Below are 20,314 nucleotides of genomic sequence, written 5' to 3' on the forward strand. Positions count from 1 at the left end.
GTACTGATTTAGTCCCCATATAAACACTCTGTATACTGAATGGTAGTGTACAAGTCTTAAAGTATGAAATTGACGCAGAGGCTCAAGGTACTTAATAAAAGTGAATTCTTAAGTTTGTATATACTTGATAAGTAATTACTGAGTATTGTCAATATATGAAGAGACCTCCTTGCTACATTTAGGTCACAGCTTTCAAAACAGTGTACAGGCAATTACTTTCCTCTTAAATTTTATTATTTTTTTCTTCCCAGTCATCAAACCTATACGGGGTTTTCAGCATTTATATGGTCTACCAATCCTTCCTCAAACATCCCAGAAAGACGTCTGACGTTTCTAAGCTCTGGAAAGTTAAAGGTTGTTTGCTATTCTCCACGGAGAAGTGGGCCAAACAAAGGTGGTACACAGCGGGAGCGTGAGTGGCCCTGGCCGAAGCTGTGAAACAGGCAGAAGGACTCCTCTATTACACTTAGGGCCTCTGGGGAGAGGAGGCACTTAAAACACAAACTTAACTTAAAAACACAAACAAAATTCCCCAAACTTGGCCATGATCCTGTTAACCTAACGAACTACGTACTTCACTTCCTGTTCCTGAATAGTTGCCTTTTTGCAAAGCACATTCTGTCTTGCTGTCTCTATTCTCTACCTACCTGCATCTCTTTTGACCACTTGCAACCTGGCTTCCATCTTGAGCATTGTACTAAAACTTCATTCTTTGAGGTCACCACTGAAGACCTGATTTCTATGTACAACGGTCTGTTCTCATTCTCAGCCTCCATGACCTATTTGTACTATTTTGCACTGCTGACCAAGCCCCTCTCTTCAACAGCTCTACACTGGATCTCCACTTTAATGACTAACTACATTCTATTTGTCTGACTTCTACATCCCTTCACCTCTTCCTTCTTCTAAATATCTCCTCTACCTGTATACTTTTTCTTGGTAATTTTATCTATTCTTATTGCTTCAAAAATCACCTCTAAATATGGGCAATTCAAAATCCCTTACTTTTATACTGAGTTCATTCCCCATTACCGTATGTGTGTAATGTACAGTCTACCAGTACTGCCAACGTGTCCCAAACAGAAATTCTTCTACTTGGACCCATTCCCTACTTTGGCTAAATCTAACCACTGGGCCCAGGGGACTAGTCTCCATACCTGCTTCCTGTCTCTTGTCCCTCTGTAGCGCCATGGACATCCACCCACGCCTCCCTCGGCCCTCATCCTTCTTAGTTCTTGTCTTTGATACCGAGATGCCATGGTGGCCTCTGCCATGTCCTCTTTGCTTCTAATCTCTCCCCACTTTAACCCAGGACTGCCATATCATTAATGAACAGCTCCAGTCATCTCTGAACAGCAGCCCACAAACCTTCAGAAGTGTCCCACTGCCTTCAAGAAAAAAATCCTCAGTCTGAAGTTTAGGGTTTCACACCACCACCCTAGCCTTATTTTCCCACAACCACTTTCCCACCCAAATGTTCTCCACATTCTCCAAATAAAGTCTTCCATTTCCCTGTCTGCATCTTGGTTCAGTGTTCCATGCGTTCACCAATATTGCTAAGTCTTCAAAACATCTCATTACTAACAATCTTTTGTGATTGGTCTCCCCTCCCTTTGAAACCCAACAGCAGTACTTCCAAGTTTTTTATGGCACATAAGTTCTGATTTATAATATGATGAACTGTATATTTGTGTTCTTTCCCCTCAGGAAGCGAAACATGAGCCCAAAGATCTTACAATTTGCTATTATTCCCCTCTGCCAACCTGCAATGGCTGCAGAGGTACTCAGCAAGCCCTCCCTAACTTAAATTCATCATTTCGGGACGTGGCTGATAATGCTTAAGGGGGAGGGGAGGATAAAGAGAGGGAAAATCTGGCAACTCTATTGGGCGCCTCCCATGTGCTCTGTAGTGTTAGGTACTTGACACAGAGAGAGAGCATCTGATTTACTAGCTAGCATTAGGGTGTCTGGCAGAGGACGAAAGAAGGGGGCGGAGGGGACAGCTTACTTTTCTACCATTTCTATCGTTTCTCTGACTCCTGACTCAGCTACCTGGGACCCAGAATTCAAAGAATATGTTTCCAGACGCACGCTGACTCAAACACTCCTTGATGGTAACCTCAGGATATCATGACCTGCAAAGAATTTTTCCACCTTCCTTCCAAAAAAACCTCTCACACAAATAATGTCACACTTTTGCATGAGGACTTCTGGCCCTACTAGAGTACAAGAACACTTAATCTAAAACGTAAAGACATTCCATTACTGACAAAAGAAGAACGTAACCACTGAAGTTAACATTAATGAGAGAATTAGAAATTCCTCAAGAAAAAAACACTTAAACGTAGATAGTCTCCTGCCAGGTCTATGGAACTCTTTTCCACACGGAGGACAGTAAAGTACAGAGGTAAAGTACCCCGGCTAAATTGAATCAGCTGCATCTGGGTGCAAAGACTGCTGCTCTCACTTACTAGCTTAACCTCTCTGAGAATCTTTCCCAGCCTAAAGTGGGAGTAATCTTATCATTATTAAATATGGGGCTTGTTACAGACTGCACGTATGAGCAGTAAGAAGATGAGATTAGGAGAAAAATGCACCAAATCTCTGCTTCCGTCATTCCTTCTGCTTCTTGTCGAAGGAGAAACTCCACATGACGGGGAGAAAGCACAGTGCCAGGGAAATAACACTGAAAATCCCACAAAAATATGACTTTATAATTAGTGAGAAAGTCTAGGGCAGGAACACCATGTTGAAAATTGGAAGTGGAAGCTCAGAGTCTTAACCGCTGGACCGCCAGGGAAGTCCCGAGGCAAGAATACTTTAAACCAACATTTAGTTTCTGGATGGAAAAGGTACTGAATTTTACAAATTAAGGTTTTCACAAGACTCATCAGTTTGTTTACATATGATATAGTGAATTCTATGTGAAGGAGATGAAGAAAAACAAATGGCGAAAAGTATATATATTTGTACTGGAACTCTTAAGCTATTAATTTTCAGCCTGGATGAACTTCAAAAGCATTTCCTCATTCAAAACACCAAAGAGAAAAACAAACAAAACACCATTGGTTTTCAGGTCTGTTTCTTAAAACTCACGTGTTTTTGGCTTGTCCATCCTGGAAGCACATTTGTCCCACCAATGCAGCAGACTGGTCCCCCAAACACTGAAAGTATACATGACAATAAAGAACACTGACTAAGACAATATTGTTCATTTCCTTTCTAGGACAGCCATAAGATTTATTTTCCCCTCTTTATTTATGAAGGAACGAATTGTCTTATGTTCTTTGCATCGCCTCCATTTGGCCATTTTCCCATGTGTTAACACTGCAAACAGGTACAGGAAGGGAGAGGTAGAATTAATTTATTCAGAAAAAATTCTCAATAGCCTACACTGTGTCACAGTGAAACAAGAATTAGCCAATTCTGCTGCTCTTACTTATTTTCCATAGTTAAGGAAGGAGGAAGATTGATTAAGGGAAGCCATAACATGGAAGGGGGCGGGTAGCAGGGAGATGTTTGGTGATGAAACTTACCCCAGATATTGGTACACCTTCCAAGGCCCCAGCTTTCTAATAAAATTTTAAAAAAGGATTATGAATAATCACAAATTTGGCTCTACTAACATAACTGCAACAGGAATGAACACAAATAGCAACATGCCAGAGCATGTGGGCAGACAAGACAAAGCAAGTGTTTCAACTACATGAGTGGTTCAGAGAGAGAGATACTAGAAATATTCCTAGAATGACAAGAGACATGGACGTGAAACACTGGACTGAGAGTCAGGAGACGCGGGTTCTACTCCTGGTTAGTTAGTTAGTTAGTCACTGAGCAGGCCGCTGAAACCTTTCTATGCCTCGATTTATTTATCTACAAAATGGGCCTGGGCTTATATGCATGCCAAAGGCCATTAGCTCTTTGCTATTATTGTTGTTACTAAGAAAAGACTAACACATCCTTTAAAATGAACATATAAATAGCTATTAAACCAGCATGGAACATGTTTGTTTTGGAAGGCTGTATTTTACCAACTGTTCTTCCTACCCAAACTGCTCTGAAGATAAGTAAGAAACAAGAGAGGGTTCAGGTATTGGGTATTATTTGTTCATAGCCAACATCATTCTTCAAGTTTTGATAAGCAAGAGTTAATTTATGCCATGAATAGTGCTTTTGACTTTGATCAAGTATTGCCAGCATTCTAGGGAAAAAAAAATGAGATTTAAGTGACTGTCTGTGGACTTTACCAAACTTAACTGTGAAAAAAAAACAAACAACTTACACTAATACAAAGCAATTTGTACTGATATTAAGGAATTAGGGTAAAGGAATATGATCCCTGATGTACCTGTGATGTATTAGAAGAGCACCAAACTAAAGCTTTTGCCTGACCCCTCAGTCTGCCATTTGTAAGCCCGTCTCCTGGCCTCTGGGAGCTTCGGGTTCCCTATCTGTGACAGTGAGGGTAAGAACAGAAGCCACCTCACATGGCTATGATAAGGAAATAATAGCATATGTGTGGAAACCCTTTACAAAATAAAAAATACCCTCTATCTAGTGGATGACATTTTATTTCTTTCATGCTTTTGGGTTAATCCAACACCTATCTTTTATTTACTGTATAAATTCTTAGAAAATCTGAACCTGGATAATAAGTGAAGGGCTGAAAGTGAATCAGGAAACCTATAGACTAGATATCTTAATGTATTTAAATACTGAAAGAAGTCTTTGCTTATACTACTGAAGTTATTATCAAACTACCAGCAGAATCTACTATGTGCAGTCAGGCACGGAAAGCGCTCTTTTTTCTTCACAGGGAGGGGGGGGTCTCTGGAGGATTCCTGGGAATATCCTCTGGTGAAGCATGCAGAAAAAGTGACAGTGCATTTCCAACTAACTGGTCTGAAAGGTTGGGCAAGATATCATTTAAGATAGATGTTTAGGACATCTAAAAACTACACCTGATTTCCCTATTGTGCTAAAGCCCAAAGCACATCACAACTGTACTTTGTAATAGGGACCATCAGAACTTCTCATTCCAGAAAACTACCTTAGTCTTCCTCAGCCTTATGGAAGACTTAAAAATAAATAAGGTTACATTTTAAAAACACCTAAAGCTTGACTAGAGCTTATAATAATTTGGAGGGTCATGGAAGGCTCCAGATTAATCTACTTAGTAAATGGACTTCTGCTTATCTAAAACTAAATGGAAATGCACTGTATCTTTTCCAAATGAATGGGTAGCATAATTGGTGGGCAACCTACTCACCAGACTATGAGAGATTTTCTATAGTCAGCAAGGGGAGAGAGGGGGACAGAAGCATAATATTTTAAATGCAAGAGAAAACTAGGCCAGTTAAATGTTTTTTTAACCATCCTCTGAAACTGTTTCTCAAGAATAGTTTTTTTTCTCTGACCCAAGTCAGTTTATAGGTAGCTATGAAATTATCAAAGCACTTTTAAATTGTAGATAAGCAATGACTATGCTTCCCTTACAAAATTCCATTTTGCCTTAAAGGGCTTTATTATAAATAAAACATTTAAGAATTCTTGCTTAAGCTTTATCCAGAACACTTAGTGTTCTACTCTATTATTATTAAAGTCTATAAGTAGAGTTTCTAATGTTTTTCATGAAATGTCAAAACATTATTTTTTGGCAATTAATCTAAGACTTTTCTTAATCTTTACCATAAATTCTAGTTTTTTGAGCTTAAACACCAGTTCAAATGGTCCTAAAGGTTTTCATCCCTGATGTGTAATCAGAGATACTCAGTAATGCTAAGTGTACTTTTTGCTTAGACTACTTTTTCTGTGGGTTTCAATGAAAGCAACAGTAAAAATGTCCATGATGAAAACCAGTTTCATCAGCAATCACAAATCAGAACAGACTCTTTGCTTTCAGTTTCTTTGCTAAAGTTTTGCTCAGGCTGACAAAGAATCTACTATGAGACATGGTTTGGCCATTAAAGGAGATTCAACAGGAAAAAGAACACCACTAAAATGTGAAGAGACCTTCCCACAAATTAAGAGCAGGCACCACAACTACCGAACAGTTATTTGGATTAAAAGCATAACCTGGCCCAAACATTCCCTTACCACCCTCTGTAGTTAGATTACCTCAATAATACTTTAAAATACTCAAAGAAAAGCCAATAAAGTTTATAACAGATAAAGTTTTTATATACAGTTTTATATAAAGTTTATATAAAATATAAACTGGTAAGTAGGACTCAAGAATTTTAAGTTATAAAACTATTTAAGCAATACTAAATTCTTAGTTTACATACTGTCAACATTCACAAAATGTATAAAACGTAACACAATTGACTTTTGAATTCTGAAGAGTAAAGCCTTTTCTAAGATAAAAATTATTATTATTATTTTTTACCATTAGGCCATAGATCTCAGAAGAACTCCGGACATTTGGAAGAATTTTCATTGGAATTTCAAAAAATCTAAAAAACAATAAGATTCGGTATATAAAACTATTTTAAATAAACATCTAGAAACATTTATATGAATTTAAAGTCATGTAAACAACAATTAAAAATGAACTTATTTTAGTGTACAATTAAATAGTAACAAATAAATAAGCCAGCAGTATGCTTGGGTATTTAACACTCTAACTTTATACAAACAAATCAATACAAAATAAAAAGCACACAAAAACCAAAGTACTTTTATAGAGGAACCTAATTTTCCTTGAAAAATAATCAAGACAATTACTTAATTTGGCCTATTCATTATATATGCAATAAAGTGGATTAAAGACCTAAATGTAAGTCCAGAAACCATCAAACTCTTAGAGGAAAACACAGGCAGAACACTCTATGACATAAATCACAGCAAAATCCTTTTTGACTCACCTCCTAGAGAAATGGAAATAAAAACAAAAATAAACAAATGGGACCTAATGAAACTTAAAAGCTTTTGTACAGCAAAGGCAACCATAAACAAGACCAAAAGACAACCCTCAGAATGGGAGAAAATATTTGCAAATGAAACAACTGACAAAGGATTAATCTCCAAAATTTACAAGCAGCTCATGCAGCTCAATAACAAAAAAAACAAACAACCCAATCCAAAAATGGGCAGAAGACCTAAACAGACATTTTTCCAAAGAAGATATACAGATTGCCAAAACACACATGAAAGAATGCTCAACATCATTAATCATTAGAAAAATGCAAATCAAAACTACAATGAGATATCATCTCATTGGTCAGAATGGCCATCATCAAAAAATCTACAAACAATAAATGCTGGAGAGGGTGTGGAGAAAAGGGAACACTCTTGCACTGCTGGTGGGAATGTGAATTGATACAGCCACTATGGAGAACAGTATGGAGGTTCCTTAAAAAAATACAAATAGAACTACCATACGACCCAGCAATCCCACTACTGGGCATATACCCTGAGAAAACCATAATTCAAAAAGAGTCATGTACCAAAATGTTCATTGCAGCTCTATTTACAATAGCCAGGAGATGGAAGCAACCTAAGTGTCCATCATCGGATGAATGGATAAAGAAGATGTGGCACATATATAGAATGGAATATTACTCAGCCATAAAAAGAAACGAAATTGAATTATTTGTAGTGAGGTGGATAGACCTAGAGCCTGTCATACAGAGTGCAGTAAGTCAGAAAGAGAAAGACAAATACCATATGCTAACACATATATATGGAATCTAAGAAAACAAACAAACTAAAAAAAACGGTCATGGGAACATATGTATATGTATAATTGATTCACTTTGTTATAATTAGCAGAAACTAACACATCATTGTAAAGCAATTATACTCCAATAAAGACGTTACAAAAAAAATAATAGTCTGGTGCTTCCCTGGTGGCACAGTGGTTGAGAGTCTGCCTGGCGATGCAGGGGACACGGGTTCGTGCCCCGGTCCGGGAAGATCCCACATGCCATGGAGCGGCTGGGCCCGTGAGCCATGGCCGCTGAGCCTGTGCTTCCGGAGCCTGTGTTCCGCAACGGGAGAGGCCACAACAGTGAGAGGCCCGCGTACCCCCTCCCCCACCAAAAAAAAGTCTGTTTTAAAAGAATATACAACACAGACTTGTATATTGTAGTTGAAATATCAACAGTTAAAGTTTGGTGCCCCACTAACATCTGAAAATAGTAAGATTTAGGTTATAAATAGGCAACACACTTGGAAAACTATTCTTAGGGCAAAATACAACTCACTCGCAGAGCTCTTTATCCCATTCCAAAGAATGGATGTTGAAAAGCATCGTCCTGCTTGCATTTGTTACATCTGTACAATGGACACCTCCACTGGCTCCTCCTGTCAAGCTCTGGACAGAGTGAAAAGGACATGTTAAATCTGTACTTATTTGCAATTTAATTTACACTTTGTCAAGACCCATAATCAGTTGCAGAGCACATAAGGCAGGAGAATGGAACATTTCAATTACTTAATTTTTTAGTTTTCAGCAGTGTCCAATAGAAATATAACGTAATTGAACCACACTGAGCCACATATGTACTTGAATATTTTCTAGTAGCTACATTTAAAAATATAAAGAAGCAGGTGAAATTAATAATACTACATATTTTATTTAATCCAATGTATCCAAAATATCCTTTCAATATAAAAAATTATTACGGAGACATTTTACCTTCTATTCTGTGTACTAACTCTTTGAAATACAGTGTATATTTTACACTCATGCACATCTCAATTCACACCCGCCACATTTCAAGTGCTCAATAGTCATACGTGGCAAAGTGGCTACCATACTGGACAGCAGTTCTAGCTAATTGATGGTTAAAGAAAAAATTCAGCTTTTGTTTTCCTCCTCTTATCTTTGGAAGATTCAGAGTCTCATTAAATTTGGCAAAGTAAAATACATTGAAATGCCTGCCTCTTAGGATCTTACTGAACTCTGTGTTGCTGTTGTTGCTCTTGTTGCATTTGTCTGTGTGTGTATGTGTGTGCGCGCGTTCATGTTTTGGAATAACAATTCTCATTGGGCTGTGCCTGCAGTGACCCAAGCACATATCCTGAAAGCAGTTTTAAACTCTCTAATGTTAATACCCTTGTACCTGAACTGCCAGGACTGCTGCTTCCTTTCATGTAGAATCAGTGAGAAGTAAGAAAGGAACAAAAGTGGAGAAATGGCAGCTCACAGTTCCACATCTTGTCTTAGTCTGGCTCCAGGCAATTGTGAGAATTACTGTCAGAATTATTTCAACTGTGACCGACACGTATGAAAACTGCTGTCCATGAACACAATGCACAGCACGCCCTGGCCAAGCACAGGGAGGGCTGGAGAAGGCGCTACTTCCTGATAGGGGGTTCGAAAGATCTGCTCTGTGCATCTGGCAAGTGAGAATAGGGGCAGTGTTCCCTTGAAGCTCCCCTGAATGTTGGAAAAGATAATCACATACTTAGAGAAGTGTTTAAAAATGAAATTATATGTCTGGCATTTGCTTTAAATTATCCATGGGGAGAAAGAGTGAGTACAGTTGAAACAAGTTTGGCCACAGCTGATTACTGTAGCTGACTCATTGTTCTAGAGGTTCATGACACTATTCTCTCCGCTTTTTGGGTGTATTTGAAAATGCCCTTAATAAAAATAACAGAGAAAGAGAGAGAGAGACAGGGAGAGAGAGAGAGAGGAGAGAGAACGAAGAGAATGAACATGTACTTTTAAGATATACAGATATCTGGGAAATGTTTGTTTCTACTCATCCATGTTCAGCTTAGGCAAAAAGATTATACATCAGAAATTTCCACTATGATTTTTCATATTGTGACTTAAGTAAAAGTCAGCTGTGTGATGTTGAAAGCAAATGTTCAAACGTAGCCTAGGTGTTTTATCATGTTAAATAGTAGAAAATAGAAGAAATAAATACATTTCTTCTAGGAAATGACTAGTGGAAAAGAAGTACAGTTGACCCTTGAGCAACACAGATTTGAATTGTGCAGGTGCACTTATATGTGGATTTTAAAAATAAATAATACAGTACTACATGATCCGCAGATACAGACAGCTAACTATCCACGGCGGGTCCTAGAACCAAGCGCCTGCACATAGCAAGGGATTGTATGATAGGCAGCAGACAAAGGCTACTTAAATTTACTAATTGCTAATTACCTAAATTAGTTAGTCTAAAGGTAATAGACATGAGATGTGGTTTTGGTAATCATCCTCCATTTTTGCTGAAATAAGACAAGAAAAAATCAAGAAGAAGCAGGCAAAAATGCCTCTCAAATGGAGGCTGAACTGTTCTGCTGTTTCTTGAATGGCTTTTCTTAATGATGCTGCCAACTAAAAAGTTTGAAACTCTTTGTAGAAGAAAGATAGGCAGTTTAAAAGTTTTCTCCACACACACATGATATTTAAACGTACCCAAATAAGCCATGAATCAACGGTCCCAAAAAGAGCTCTATCTTCTTCAACTGCCTTTTGAACTTTTCTCACATTGTCAAGGAGCCAACGAAGTTTCACTGCACTGAAATAAGTGCTAAGTGGAAGGCCTGTCTTGGACTAAAAACAGTTATGAAATTCAGCCAGGAAATTAAATTCATAACAGCTTAAAATAAAACACCAAATCAAAAAACTCAATAAATCACAAAATATTCAATGGCCCTAAAGGCAATCCTACAGTATTATGGATAAAAATACTTTTCCTATCTTATGGCACAGGAAAGCATGTTCATGAAAAAAGATCAGAGTGGTATGTTTGCAGTTCAAAGAGCATCCACATAGCAAGGTAAAGAGAAAATTAAATGACACATGCCCTGCAATCTAGATAGTTAAGACACAGATGTTAACTTTTGTGATGAGTTAGGATTACATACAGAAGCTAGCCCAAAACTCTGCTTTTTATTTTATATTCCATGAAAGTGATATTTAAGCTATTGAAAATCAGAGAGAATATCAATTCATAAACTAATGACCACAAGCAGAAGATTGTTTATAAGCCTTAACAATATATTTATGTGTGTAAAAAATCGAATACATATTCAATACACATATTCAAACAACATAAAATTGGTGGAGAATGAAGTAGAGCTCAAAGACACGCCAGATTAAAGCAACACAAGGTTGTTCTATTTAAGAAAGTAGTTGCCAGTCGAAATATAATGTTGTATACAAGAAACTTATATGATGTTACAAACCAATGTTACCTCAATAAACTAAAAAAAATAGTATATATATATAAAAGAAAGTAGTTGCCTAAATTCAGCAAATAGATTGAACAAAGGGAAGGTGACCTGAATAAAGCTTAAAGGGTAAAAATGAAACATGGGCTTATCAATCTTCCTTGAGAATGGATCAGGTCCAATTCATTTTTGTTAGTATATTAAACACTATATTTATAAGGGCTGGTGAAAGTGGTTAAGAAAATACATACATCAAAATAATGCAACTATCTTCCCCTTCTTGATCCCTATTCTCATTTATCACCCAACTACAGAAAGTGATCCCTTTTCCTTCTCATCTCCCATGGATATGTTTAGTAAAAAAAGCTCAAACCAAAGGATATAACACTTGAATGCAAGCTTGTAAGTTAAGAATCTTAACTCATAGTTTTCTAGCTTTCCTAGAAAAAAAAGATCAATGCTCAAAAATAATAAAAGGAAATAACATATGGGAATATGCTTCTTTGATTTGAAGGACCAAGGGTCATCCCACAAACCAAATAGTGAGGTAGCATATAAATATCTCATTTTCATGATTTAAGTAGAAGGTGTAAAAGTTGCCGAAAATGGCTTTGGAGAGAAAAACATGCACCCCTTGAAGCAAAGTGCAGCTGGAGGTTAGGCGTGAAGGCTGGGCAGGTTGACCAAGAGAACAGGATAGGAAATGGGTGAGGGCATACTCAGGACAAGACTGAGGTTATTTGGGTGGGTAATGGTAGGGGATGGTTTGTTAGACTGCTGCAATTAATGGGATTTGAGCACTAGCTTCAGAACCAAGAACCACAAGAAACTGCCATTCAAGAGTCCCACTGACAAATATAAAGGGAATAAACCAAAAACAAAAAAGAAAGAAAAAAAATGGAATTTCTTTTTGGACAGTAGGAGAAATTGGCCTTGACCTTGCCTTGGCCTTGACCTCGCCTGTTTCAAAAATTTTCTCTCCCTTCATTTATCTGAAGAGAGACCTATATAAGGACTGAAAATTAGGCATTTTTTATTGGCTTCTTCATACGAAGAAAGTGGAAGAGGAGTTCAAGTAAAGGCTGGAGCGTCTTCTAGTTTCTCTCCCTGAATCCAGATGCCTAAAAACTCAAAAGCACGCAGAACTTTCTTTGATGGACAGTAAAAAAAAAAAAAAGAGAAGGATTTGGAAAGCACGGTTGAATTATAGGAAGCACTCCGTGAGGAGTATGGTTTAAGCCACTGGGACACCTTATTTTCCCCTCCAGCCTATTTACCTTGGAATATTATTCCTCCAATCTACCACAGGGCAAGAAAGATAGAAAGGTAATTATCTGTGGAGAAATATTCTATCAATTGTATCAAATAACTACTGTGCAATAAGATGTAAGGCCTGGTGAAATCTCCAAACTTTTTTTGTTAAACAGGCATTTTTATAGTATACTTTTGAAGAGATCTCTTACCTTGACAAAGTTATTATTTCCTGGAATTCGTTTACTAAGACTCTCAACGGTAGACTGGGTTCTTAGGTCAAGCCACACTATAGACCAAAATACAATAATATATATGAAAAACTTCATTTAAAAAAATCAGATCTTTATGAAATCACTGTCAAGGATAGGAGACAGATTAGTTTCCATAAGCAATTAAAATGCTACGGCTTTCGAAAGACAGAAATTAGAAAATTAGAAATGAATGGGCATATTGTTAGAAGAGAGAATAAATTTATGAGGGAGAATTTGAAGCTTTTATGCAAAATTATAGGCCAAGTTAGGAGAACAATACATACCTGAGGGTGCTGATTTTGTATCCTTTTTTATAGAAAAAAATGAAAAAATTTTTTGGATATGGATTTTCTATGCATACACGAGTGCAGAGAAAATCTAAACGCTAGGCAGGCTAGTTTCCAGGGCAAAATGCACAGCCCAGGATCACTGTACCATGTCTAAAGCATGTACCTTAGAAAACCTTGGTAGCAGTTTGTGACAAAGTAGAGAACCTGATACTATTATAGAGGGGGAAAAAAATAAGATTCAGTCGCTTATGTACAAAATGCTTATTTACATTGAACTCTTTCAAAGTAGGCTAGAATCCAGAATCGCTACAAGAATTATTTAAAGCTCACCATTCTTTCTCCATGCTAGATTGTAAAAAAACTCCCATTTTAACAGATCAATGTTGTTTTCACTAAATAACTATCATCCACTTTCTGATCCCCCTAGTAGAAAGTTCTGTTCTGCTTTACGGCAGAAGGCTTGCGAAAGAGAATGCATTAAATAGTATACAGAGCGATTGCAAAAGGTAAACAATAGGATCAGCTGAGCTTTATTTGTCAGATTTCAGGTTTGTACTTAACTTTTAATCTGTGAGTGGTCACTCGATATTTTTAGGCACTGACTGTGCTCAGATGCCTCCTAAAAACACAGTTTATTTAAAGGGCACCAGGAAGATTATGCATACTTGCCCACTACACGTGTGAGTGCCGGCAGTTACTGTCTGGTCTGGCTCATCCTTAACTGTACTATTCCTTTCTCTTCATTCAAAAATCAGTTGTTTCCTGTCCTGAATTTTAACCAATTCTTTTAAATTACTTAAAGCATCATTTCCCTTGAGGGCTTGCCTGTGCTTGATTTTGACAGTGGCTACTTTGCAAAAGAATTAAATCAGGGGCTTCAGGACACTATGCTGCTTCCCAAAGGTGGGGAAAACTTTAAGAAAACAGGCTCATCATAACCAAGGAAACAGGACACAAAGAGGAAGACCATGGAAATACATAGCCTAGCAATGACACCTGCATTTGCTGCCCGGCATCCATTCCTCTTGCTGCTGGGAGCTGTATCTTTAATTCTCTTTAGGAAGTTAACTCTCCCTCATCCTCAGCCTGAGATTCAACCCTACCCCCAGGTCCAGTATCGTGTCCCCAGTGAGCGGTTCAGGAGAGGAGCAAATCAGCCTCTGATGTGCTCTGATGTGGTCAAATCAGCCCAACTGAGATTTGTGCTCAGTCTGAAAGAGTCCCTGTTCTCAGCTCAGCTTGGGAGTGTGTAGCTGGGCCTGCTGCCCTCTTGAATAGAGAGCTGAATCGGCCACATCTGGAGCCAACCCAGAAGAGACAGACTTGCGGGGGATCCAGGCGATACTGTCTGACTTGAGAATCAAACAGCACCTGAACTAAGCTACTTGTAGAATTCCTTTTTTTCCCCTTATAACTTCACTTACTTGGGGTTCAGTTTTCTATTACTTGCCCTGTGATTGATACAGCCATTAGCAGCAGCGCTGTGGAGTTGGCAAGGTCTCCCATGTCCAGGGAACAAGGGAAATCTGCTTTGTACACAGTGGCAGTGTTGTGCGACTGTGACAAAGGTGGGCCTTCCTCATAGGCAAGCAACCCTAGCAGGTGTTAAAGGCTTAAGCAGAGGAGTTGGGAAAAGTAGAGGAGGTCGAGAGAAAAGTTTTAAACCTATGACAGGTAGAATTAACAGCACATCTCAATCCTCAAGTGTTTGAAACTATAGTGGGCTAGGGGTTTAAAAATCAGTGTATTAATAGTTTCCATTACCTACTTTACAAAAATGAAATAAGATGCATTAGGATGGAAAATGCCAGCATTCACTGGACTCTGTAGGATAAATATTGACCTGTGAAACGCTGTTTTAGTTATGCTGGCTTGTTGAATCATGAGGTAAAATCTATTTCTTACCAAGGGACATGAAAACCACTGCTCTAGGCTTTTTGTTTACTGACTCAAAACTTTCCAGATCAGCATTTTTCGATATTTAAATGGACATAAAAATCACTAGGGAGATTAAAGATAAACCCCACTCCCAGAAATTCTTGGCTAGTAGGTCTGGGGAGGGGGGCCCAGAAATATACCTTTTAAACAGATACCCCTCCCCTTTAAGAAACACTGCAGTGGTTTAAGACTCAACATCAGTGGTTCTGATCCAGAAAGCACACCAGAACCAACTGGAAAACTTTGAAATCACACATCCCGGTCCCTACATTGTAGGATTCTGGTTGCAAGTCCAGGCAAGGAAGGCCTGAGTCTTTCTACCTATGTTATTCAGTGTTATACTACAGCTTGACAACCTCTTTTTTAGGGAATGTTCTTTAGGATATTGAATTTGTTCCAATCATTAATTTAAAAACAAAACTAAAGACAAACTGATGATCAAGTGGCTCTCTGAGTTCCAGGGGCTCTGTGATTCTACTGCTCCTTGACAAGGACTACTTAAGAAATTGGGCACTACACTCCTCACTTGAAAGCTTCCAAGTAGCCACAGTGGTATGTGCAGAATGAACCCCTCACCAAAAGGAGTCAAAACAGTGGAGGTGAAATCTACATCTTCTGGCTTTGCCACCAACAAGCTATGTGACCCGAGCAAGTCACGTTACCCTTCGTGGCCTGGGTTTCCAGAATATAAAATAAGGCAGTTTGGACTAGATGGTCTCAAAAGTCCCTCTCCTTCCATTATTCCATGATCACAGAAGGCTGGCATAATTTTTACTTTGTTTTTATAACCCAAGGGTTTAAAGCAATTAGAATACATGGAATGAATTAGTAAAACTGCCAAAGAGAAAAATGTCAGTGGTCGGTATACTACTAAGCAATTCACAAATGCTCAAAATTAACTGAATTAAGAACAAAAAAAATTAGACAACTCATTAAAGAAGCTAAGATGGCAGAATTACGTTTGCAGAATAAGAGACCAAAAGCCAAAGAGAAGACCCCAAGCTGGAGGACTAAGCCCCTCGTGGAGATAATTTCTGAGAACAATCAAAAGAAGGGCCAGATCCAGATCCAGCAGCAGCAGTCAATTTCCCCCAATGTGTCCGAGTTGGAAGGCCGGGAAGTGAGCAAGGGCCAGAGCACCAATACCTGAGGCAGCGCCAGCAGCTGGAACTGAAGAGCCAGAGGGAACAACGGCAACTGGATCTGAAGGGCCAGGAGAAACTGGAGCAGCTGGAGCATTAGGAGAAATAATGGCAATTCATGCTAGAGATGGCCAGGTTCAAGGTTTGCATTTTCTTGCTGACCATTTAGGAAATGGTAGATCACATGGGCAAGTTCATCAGGATGAACATTTTCCTACACATTTAAGCGTAGAAAAAGAGAAGGAAGAGACATGGAGTGGAAGGGGAACAGAGGCAGTCCAGTCAAAGTCTCTGGTTCAATAGCATTTCCGTTTGGACAAGGACCAGGTAAATATCTGCTTCTTGTTCAGGATGACTCTTCCCTACCTTGTCACAAATCTACGTCCTAGTTAGGAAAGTGGCTCAGTTGACTTTCACCCAACCACTGAATTGAAAGGCTATGTGATGCAGTGAGAGAGTGCATCCCTAAGGGACTTCTGAAAGGAATGCTAAGGAGCATTAGCATTGTAGCATTGCTACAATCTCTGCTGGGGTCACCTGCAGAAAGACATAAATGGGTGGCTTTGGGAAGGCACAGCTCCAGGAAAGCACTTCCCTGGTAGGGTGGCAGGAGATGAAGTTCATCTCCACAAAAAGCAACAGCATATCTAAAGGGAACAGGGAATTGCTAAGTTCCAAAGTGATTCGGAAAAACATCAGAAAAAGGAAAATAGAGTCCAGAATACCATACAGCCTGTTTCTAGCACACATGTCCCTTACTTAGACCAAATAAACTGGATTTAAATGGTTCAGACCACCAAGTGAATACGTTAAAAAAAACCCAACTTGGGTGATCTGAAATTTTTATTTGTACTAAATAAAGTCACATCCAATATATGTCTGGTGGATTTAGTTTGTTCTGAAAACAAAGTTTTAAGAATGAAGAAAAATGCAGTTGCCTCAAAGCCCACGGACCAAGGTTAGTTTAGTGACGTAGTGACAGCATAGAGGAAGAAATCATTTTTAGAATATTTAGAAGTTTGCATCAGTTTTGGTCAGTCATAACAATAGAAGGGAAATATACCTAAGGAAAAAAGAATAAGCAAACACACTAAAGATAAACTAAATTATTTTCAGTTGACTAGAAGCAAAGGCAAATAATACATCTCCTCTGGATGGTTTGCTATGAGGCGCTACTGGCCTGACAGAAAGGGAGATGAAGGTAAGGCTCCAGGTTTTGGAACACACCCTAAGCAAGGACTGCTGACAGTTATACAAAGTGTTATCGGGTTGTTTTGCCCACAGTAGACATTACACCTAGTAAACCAGATTTAATTGCTATGTGTTACCACTAGCCAAAAGTTAAGCTATTAATTAAGCTGGGTAAGAGGTCATTTGCAAAGGGAAAGAGGCTGTCCCTCACCTGATGACATTTCCAGAAATCAGGTGGGGCCGAAAGAAACATGGAGAGTTGGGGAGGGGGGTGAATTAAAACATGCACGTCAAACGTTGGGGGCTGAAACCTATTTCAGCTCTTAGGTGTATAAATGCCAAAATGCCAATGGCTGACATGAGTGTGTGTGGCCCCAGGTAAGCTCTGCATTTTCCCTAAGAACACCTGTTGTATATAAATCAGCCATTTCATCTGGCATTCCTGGACTGAAAAGGCTATCATCTAATTCAGAACAGTGGCCATGTTCTGAACACTTACTGAAGGCTTATAGTCTGCTAGGCACTGTTTTAAGTGTCCTACATGTATTAACTCATTAATCTTCACCTCAAGCTTTTGAGATCCATACTTTTACTTTCTCCAGCTTAACTGTTGAGGCAACAGGCACAGAATGGTAGTAAATGGAAAAGGCAGAGTCTGAATCCAGAATGAAATCTCTACGATATAGGTACAGTCAGGATGAAGTCATAGTCTTAAATAGAACATGAAAAAATACCTCACACTTGAACTCTAATTTAGTTTCTTTTTATTTAAACTAGCCAGAGTTGAGGAATTCAATCACTGCAAAATATAGCAGTATTTCTTTATCCAGGATTGAAGGAGATGTAAGGCATTCAAAGAACCATGTAATAAGAGACTTGACAAAATGAAAAGTAAGTGGATCGTGATAGGGCTGAATACTCTAGATTTTACAGAAGTAAAAAATCTGCTCCCTTCCATAGCAAAACAATAAAAAACAAAACCACACCTTTGTTGTTTAAGGCCAAGCATGCTTAGGAGTTTTAGGTGGTTTGCCATCTATGGTTTTCTTTCATGCTGATACTCTGAAACAGAACCCAGTTCCAGGAGAGATAGAAGAATTGAGCTCAATGTTCCTTCAGATCTCAACAGATGACTAACCAGGTTGAATCACTGGCCCAGGGTTAACTAGCATGTAAAAATAACAAAAGGCAAAGAGGATAACCAATGTTTAAAACTGCCATACTCTGCATAAAGAGTTATGTGTCATAGGGAACTTTAAATCCAATATCTTAAAAAAAATGTTTGCAATCCCATCTAAATAAGGAATAATGACTCAGAGACACATGATTTTGTTGGTGGTTTTCTTTAGTATACTAAAGTTCTCATTAGTATAGTAAAGTATACTGTACTAAAGTATACTAAGTATACCATAGTCACTCAAAATTAGTGACCCTTGCCTTCCTGGATATTAGTCCCTACTACGAATAATATTTTTATATTAAATCATGAATTGTGCTCTACAGAAAGCTACCGATATGAGGGTCATATTGCACTAGGCTTGCCGTGTACACCAATCAACTTCAATAGTGAGTGACGAAACCTGGACAAGAAGAGGGGAAAGAGCTGGGCCATCCTAGTTAGGCCAGAATGTTTCACCGGTAACATTAGTGAAATGTGAATATGAACACACTAAATATCAATTGATTCAAGCCTTTCCCCACTCAACATCTGAACCACCTGTGTAGTTTTGTGCTTCTTTATCAATTTAGTCTATGGTGCATTTGTAAACCCAAACCTTCTTTTCAATACTACTTAGAAGACAGCAAGGCCTGTAGACCACTAAAAAAGAGTTGGTTTTGGAAGGAAAAGGCTTAGAAAAAGGTGGAGAGTGGGGTGGAGGGAATCCTTTGGAAAATAGTGATGAAGATAATGCTAAGAGGGAGAGAAAAAAGTGCCAGAGGGATGAGGAAAACTAAAGGTAGGGGAGAGAAGTCAAAGGCCTGCTTCATTCAGATCCAGGGCCACAAAGCTGCTGCAATCCACCTGTGAGGCCATCATGGTAAATGGCTGCATCATGGCACAGTGACTGGGAAGCAGGGATGCATTTTACCTATATCTCAGATACCGCACCAGTGTTCACCTCGCCTATCACAGAACTAACACATGAATTCTTAAAACAATACGAAACTTCTAAAACAGGCCACCTCTACTCTCATAAGCATACCATTCTAAAATATGTCAGTAAACAAATACACCTTTATTGCGAGGAAGAACAAATAGCCTTTCTCAGTCTTCAACTTCTTCACCTAGCCTATTTCATGTCCACTAATAGGCCCCTGAAATTCTCCTCTCTGTTACTGTACTGGGGGTGCGTGGATTGCTTATCGAGGACTCCGAGCCATAAAAATGGCGACACAAAAGGCAATTAAAAAAATGTAGACTGCCCCTCTCATTTGCTTGCCTATAACAAATACTGCTCAGCAGTTATATAATTTACTAAGCAAAGAGAGAAGAATGAAGAGGAGCAGGATAGGCCTTCAGTGACAGATTTACAAGAGAGAGGGACAAGGAAGGAAGAAAACATGGGGGGGGGGTAAAAGGAGAAAACCCACAGACTCTGATATAAAAAAAGACAAAGAAGCTCAAAGACAAAGATATGGAAAAATCTGATTCTGTTTCCATCAATCCCACCTTGTGTTGTTTTAAGATAAAGCTGCTAAAGATTTAATATTGTGTTGATATTCTCAACTGAAAACTTGCACGGAGATATGACACCTTAGTGTTTTCCTAGATGGAATAAAACTGGAGGTAGAATCTACCCTTGTCATTACTTAGTGGCTTCTCTTCCCAGCTAATTACTCTTCTGTCCTCCTTTTCTATGCCCCTTCCTCGTCTAGCCTCCAAATTCCTACCCCTAGCCTCTGTGTCACAAAGGCAAGCAAGGTGATTGCCTGGTTTGTCACTATATGCCTAGGGGTCATCACAGAACCTGTCTACAGAAAGGTACCTAAACTTCTGTTGAATCAATTAATTTTACCTTCATTCCTATGGTGAATTCTTCTGTAATAAACTGAGACTGACTAAGTTAGCAACTTTTAAGTCTACATTTTGAACAACCTCTTTACAACACAG

At 38.7% G+C, this 20,314-nt stretch overlaps 1 protein-coding gene across 11 annotated transcripts in view; it reads right to left on the minus strand.

The window, feature by feature from the left end:
- Positions 1–20,314, minus strand: part of GK (glycerol kinase) — a 76,891-nt gene that overhangs the window by 24,907 nt on the left and 31,670 nt on the right. For 5 of the 11 annotated variants that reach the window (XR_004524385.2, XR_012329278.1, XM_019941914.3 and 2 more), the window contains exons 5-12: positions 16,016–16,099; positions 12,600–12,676; positions 10,379–10,516; positions 8,208–8,317; positions 6,389–6,455; positions 5,270–5,287; positions 3,537–3,572; positions 3,097–3,164 (exon numbers count right to left, since the gene is read on the minus strand). Coding sequence is in view for 9 of the 11 variants with exons in the window: in XM_019941914.3 (XP_019797473.1) it covers positions 3,097–3,164; positions 3,537–3,572; positions 5,270–5,287; positions 6,389–6,455; positions 8,208–8,317; positions 10,379–10,516; positions 12,600–12,676; positions 16,016–16,099 (598 nt within the window). In the remaining 2 variants the exon portion in view is untranslated. The remainder of the gene's footprint in view (positions 1–3,096; positions 3,165–3,536; positions 3,573–5,269; positions 5,288–6,388; positions 6,456–8,207; positions 8,318–10,378; positions 10,517–12,599; positions 12,677–16,015; positions 16,100–20,314) is intronic. The other 6 variants (XM_073799273.1, XM_019941922.3, XM_019941936.2 and 3 more) reach the window with 6 other exon arrangements.

Source organism: Tursiops truncatus, chromosome X, assembly GCF_011762595.2.
Source record: "Tursiops truncatus isolate mTurTru1 chromosome X, mTurTru1.mat.Y, whole genome shotgun sequence".
NCBI classification, from domain to species: Eukaryota; Metazoa; Chordata; class Mammalia; order Artiodactyla; family Delphinidae; genus Tursiops; species Tursiops truncatus.